We start from the raw sequence: 5,514 nt of genomic DNA on the forward strand, positions 1-5,514 counted from the left end.
GGCAGTTGACGTCGACCGAACAGCTCGAGAGGCAAAAGAAAAAGAAAGAACGAATGTATTGAGTTTAATATGAGGTTTTTACGAAAACGATTAACGAATGAATATTTGAATGACCAATGAAAAAACGTATAACTCACGAAAATGCGATCAGTACCACCTTAAACATTTAATACGACGAAATAGGTACAGACTTTCGGTGGCACTGAAAGCGGCACACAACTTATGAATGATGAAAAACATTGAAAGTACATGAAAAAATAATAATATGAAAAATGTGACCGTTGGAATACGCACATTGCCCACTATCAGTAAGATAACACAATCTGACGGTGGGACAAAGCGTGCACTCCCTGATTGGTTGTCATGAATCACACACACACATATGCACACACCAGACAGCCAGCTGATTTGCTGTTGGCGCGAAAACGAAAAATATTAATATTTGTTTGTGGAGCGAACGACCATGCAGGTACACCTCAAGTTATAATATGTACAATTTTGATAATTTTTTTCAAAACGATCATCTGTACAATTTTTCTGATTTATTCCAATTTATTAGATATTAATTGATTCAGTAGATACTTAGTTAGGTCCGGTTGAAAAAAAACCACGCCTGTGGCGGGGATCGTTGTTCATGCCGTTGCTGGAAAGTAGTCTGAATCGGAATGCTGTTGAGAATCCCTCAAAATATCGAATGGCGATGTTTCAAGGGGGCGATCCTACCCAAATATGTATCAAAGGCAATCACAAGAAAGTAGACATGAATTATTTAAGGGAAGAGCACCGTTACGATTTTCTGCGTTATCAACCCCCACCCCCATGTTGGAGATAAAATTATTTGTAGTTTTGGCAGTGTGAGCGGGGGAGGGAGATGGCGCATGTAATGAGACTGATAGCATCACCAATAAATTAACGTAGTGAGCGTCCTTCTACTGTAAAACTCATACTGTAAAGTGCGTTTTCGTTGTATTGGTTCCGACCAAGCCACCGTCAGATCACGCGCTACCGTCCATACAGTTATCAAGTGTACCTATTATCTTATCATCGTTCCACTATTACTATTTATTGTACTGACCAAGCCGCCGTCTGTTCAACGTGTTCATCGTTGAACCATGTTGTTCATTCCACGTACATCGTTCGAGAACGGGTCGCTGTCAACCATACCGGAGCACCTTCAGTCATTTATAAAACTAACCTACATGTCATTCCCCCCCCCCCCCCAAAAAAAAAATATTGTGATACAGAAACTTTTTATTTTTACGATTCGAAAGGATTCTATAAAAATACATACGATCATATGCTCTGTATAAAAGATATTCATGTTATCGAAACATTGTAAATACATTTTACACATTACGCCACTTTTAAAATTCATCTCCATTGCATCTATCTACTGCCAAATCGATGCTATAAGTAGATTCTACTCGTGTTAAGTTTTTCTTCGCCGTATCGAACCATCTGTAATAACTTAAAAATAAGAAGAAAATATAAATACGACTCCTGTCGATAAATATATTTAATTCAGATGTTAAAGTATTAAAATTAAGCTATTACCTTCCTCCAGATGTTCGGAGGGCTCTCGAGATCGTGTATTCGAGAATTAGATCAAATACACCGTACAATATAATTTGTGTAGAAAAGCACATATATATTAATACTGCAATCAATGTAAAATATTATATTAAATGCCTTACCTGATTCGCAGTTGTTCGTGAATTATGTTGAAAGAGTTTTTAGATTTTAGGTGACACAAGGTAATACTTCAAATATACAAATCGAAATAAAAACGCACTGATTTTGACTTAACATAAGAAGTCCAGTTGTTGCTCGTGGAAATCGATGTTGATATTTTGAGAGGTTGTTACTCGGTGGCTGGTGCTCATGCACTGGTTTAAGGGACGATACGAATATGTCTACCAGAAAGTGGTAGGCGGTTTTTATCAAAGGTTTTTTTGTACTTCCCGGACCTAGATTTCTCTTCGGCGGCAAGGACCATGTTTATCATTAATTTTCTCTGGTGACATATATAAGAAATTCTGCAAGCCCTGCACACACGGAGTGGCAGTACGTGCCGATTTCTTAATTCGTGATCGCATATAGGGATCGTACCTATTTGTCGACGACAATGATTTTATTGGGGATGTTCGATTTCTACAAGCGACAGTCTGGCCGTTATTTATTACTGTGTAGGATTTTAGTTTATAATTATAATGGTGTGTGAGCATATCATTACACATCTTAGAGGTGGTCTCCCTATGGGTCATTTTCCATTCAGATTTCCATCGAAAACTTTTCTCATAAGGCACCCTTCTGCACGCCACACGTGTCCAGCCCATTCTAGTTTTTTGCTGCTAAGGAATTTGCAAATGTTCGGTTTATTATAAAGTCTTTGTAAATCCTCATTTTTTCTTCTTTCGAAAACTCCTAAATCTACATTAAACACAAGACCATAAATTCTCCTTAGTATTTTCCTTTCGAAGATGGCTAGCTTTCCCTCATCACCCTTTGTGCTGGTCTCCGTCTCACATGCGTACGTCGTTATGGGACGCAAATAGGTTATCTGGTTATGTATAGCCTTTTTTCGTCGCGACAGTAACTTCGACATGAACATCTCTTTCATTGTATAATAGCTTTTTTTAGCTAACATCAGTCTGAGCTTTCAGCTTTATCTCATCACGCATGTTATTTTTCTCATTAATATTCACCCCTAGACATTTAAACTCTTTTACTTATTCGAAAGAATATACTTATACCTTGAGATTATTCTTCGGGGTTACTTATCTTGACATGACCATGTGTTTAGTCTTCTTCTCGTTAACTATTAAACCCATGTTTTGACTTTCTTTAAATCATTTTTTCCGCACTAGTTTTTATTTCGTTTATAGATGCTCCTAAAATGACTAAGTCATCTGCATATGCTAGAAGAGTATTCATCCCGACCAATTCCATTTATCGTTTATCGTGTACCTATGTCCCTTATCACTTGTTCCAAGGCAAAATTGAATAGTACCGGCCACCGGGGATAGTGCGTCTCCCTGTCTCAAGCCGGTTCTGCATTCAAATACTTCAGTGGTCTCCCCCATAAAACACACTTGCAGTATGTCTGTTGGTTACAAATCTCAACTAGTCTTACCAATTTCCTTGGTATACCAAAATTCGTTGGTGTTATCCAGAGTTGATCACGGTCAATACTGTCATATGTTTGTTTGAAGTCTACAAAAAGAATATGAAGGTCTTTATTATATTCGTAGAATTTTTCCATTACTTGTCTTATTGTGAATATGTGATCCATTGTAGATTTCCTTCTTCTGAAACCAGTTTGGTACTCTGTTAAGGTGTCTTCCGCATATATTTCTAATCTTCTTAGCAATGCCATCGATAAGATTTTGTAAGCTGTATCTAACAAGGAAATTCCACGGTGGTTTGATACTATACCAATGCCTCCTTTTTTGAATATTGGACAAATTATCCCGGTTTTCCAATCCATTGGAATCCTTTCCTGGAATCTGGTTCGGCTGTTTGATAAGTCAGTGCTTCATACTTGGTTCTATTACTGTTTTTTGTTTGGCTTGTATTAAGTAGCTGTAACGATTCTGAATATACGGGCCACTCATTCCACCGCTATGCTGCGCCACCGATACCCCGCGCCCGTGTAACGGAACGACGTTTCCCCGCGGGACTAACGATAGATAGCGCCAAATACCTACTTCATTAGGAATCCGACTAAAGCCCTTTGATTAATTATACAATTAATCTTTTTAAGATCAATTAATTAATATAAACCAATAACGGCATACATCATAGATAGTCTCATATACCCATCAAACCCATATCGACCTAACCATAATAAAAAACCAAATTGTGTACTTTTTTAATCACTCATCTGATAGTCGTTAATGAACGGAAAAGTATATATAGGTAGGCGCAACAGCCTGCTCATCAATTAGCTATTTCCGACCAAAATACTGGTAGGAATAGACACAATAGTTACAGAGTCCTGGGTAAGGCCTTAAAACCCCTTACTATCGGACTGCCTGGCTCAAATGGCTATTTCCACCAGTATTCGCTGTTTTCTTTTCACTGTGTCCGCATACTCACCGACCTTCTACTTTCCTACATAGTTAAACTTGTTGTATCGCTCTGGGTACGGCACTAACACCCCTTACTTCCGGGCGATACAATAATAACCGAGACTTGGTTGACGTGGAGAGAGTCGAATTATAGTCTATAATTTTATCGCTCAGAGAAACGCGTGTTAAATTATCATACAGTGTGCCGGTGAGTACCGACTTATTGCCCATTGCCGCAAAAACCGTAAGTTTACTTTATATTATCATTTCAATTGGTTATAATTTGTACCGTTAGTAATTCCCGATATTGTTTCTACGGGATCGTGGTATCAATGTGCTATTGTGTCAATTATTATAAAACTCGTCAGACGATATTCTGTTTATATAACTGCAACCTATGCCTTTATTATTATTATTTTGAATGATAACCTATATTTATTTTACCCGTAAGCAGATACACGTGATAATTCAATTGCTATTATAACGTGTATATAATTTTTATATTTGAATTCAATATTTTATTGTAATAAATTGATTTGTGTATATTGTTACAATAAATGGTATTATACTTAATAACCTATGCAATCAGTTTATTACATAGCGTATCAAAATGTTTTCTGAATTGTTGTACGATATCTCTTGGTTCCGAAAGGAGATCATTCTGATCATTTTTTAAGAAAAGCGTTTTTGGTTTAAAACCTTATTTGAGTCGTTTGCAGTGTTTAAAGAACTTCCTCGGGTTGTTCCTTTCTCCCTTCAAGTTCTTCGAGTGCTTTCTTTTCATATAGTCTTTTTTGTCTTCTATTTTTCTTGTTTGCTAACTCCTTAAAATGACTATACCTCTCTTGGTTTTCTTGGGACGGGTTATGTATCATTTGCATGCGAGTCTCGTTGTGCTTTTTTACTGCTTCCATACACTCATTATTGAACCAGTGTTTTTTGTTATTGTGATTGGGTTTTTCTTTTAACATTTTTGATATTTGTCCATTTGGTTTCATGATTAGGAATTATGTTTTCCACCTTTTCATTTCTAATATGGAGTTCTTCAGTGATTCTTTTCCTATATTGTGCGATTTCCAAATGGTTTTTAAGTCTGTCTACATTTAATATGTTTGTACTTTTCCTATTTTTATTCTCTTTCCAAAGAATAGGTATTCTTTAAATATTTTTTCAGTAAGAGTCACAACTACTAGGTAATGGTCAGTATCTGCGTCTGCTCCTCTGTAGCTCCTAACGTTACTGAACTATGAACGGTGTTTATTATATATCATTACGTGGTCAATTGATTTTTGGTTGTCGCGTCGGGAGATATCCATGTTTGCTTGTATATGTCCTTTCTCTGGAAATAGGTGCTGCTTATGATGATTCCGTTGGACATTACCAAATGTATGAGACGAGATTCATTATCATTAGACATAATATATATAATATATTACACAATAAT

At 36.7% G+C, this 5,514-nt stretch overlaps 1 protein-coding gene across 1 annotated transcript; it reads right to left on the bottom strand.

Annotated features, from left to right (window-relative positions):
* Positions 1–3,040: 3,040 nt before the first annotated feature.
* Positions 3,041–3,487, bottom strand: LOC107882852. Its single transcript, XM_016801865.1, has one exon. The coding sequence runs from the start codon at positions 3,485–3,487 to the stop codon at positions 3,041–3,043; it is 447 nt and encodes a 148-aa protein (XP_016657354.1).
* Positions 3,488–5,514: the final 2,027 nt, after the last annotated feature.

Source organism: Acyrthosiphon pisum, chromosome A1, assembly GCF_005508785.2.
Source record: "Acyrthosiphon pisum isolate AL4f chromosome A1, pea_aphid_22Mar2018_4r6ur, whole genome shotgun sequence".
Lineage (NCBI taxonomy): Eukaryota > Metazoa > Arthropoda > Insecta > Hemiptera > Aphididae > Acyrthosiphon > Acyrthosiphon pisum.

Excerpts from the sequence above, each read along its gene's own strand:
- LOC107882852 (XM_016801865.1), bottom strand. The coding sequence starts at position 3,487 with ATGGATTGGAAAACCGGGATAATTTGTCCAATATTCAAAAAAGGAGGC.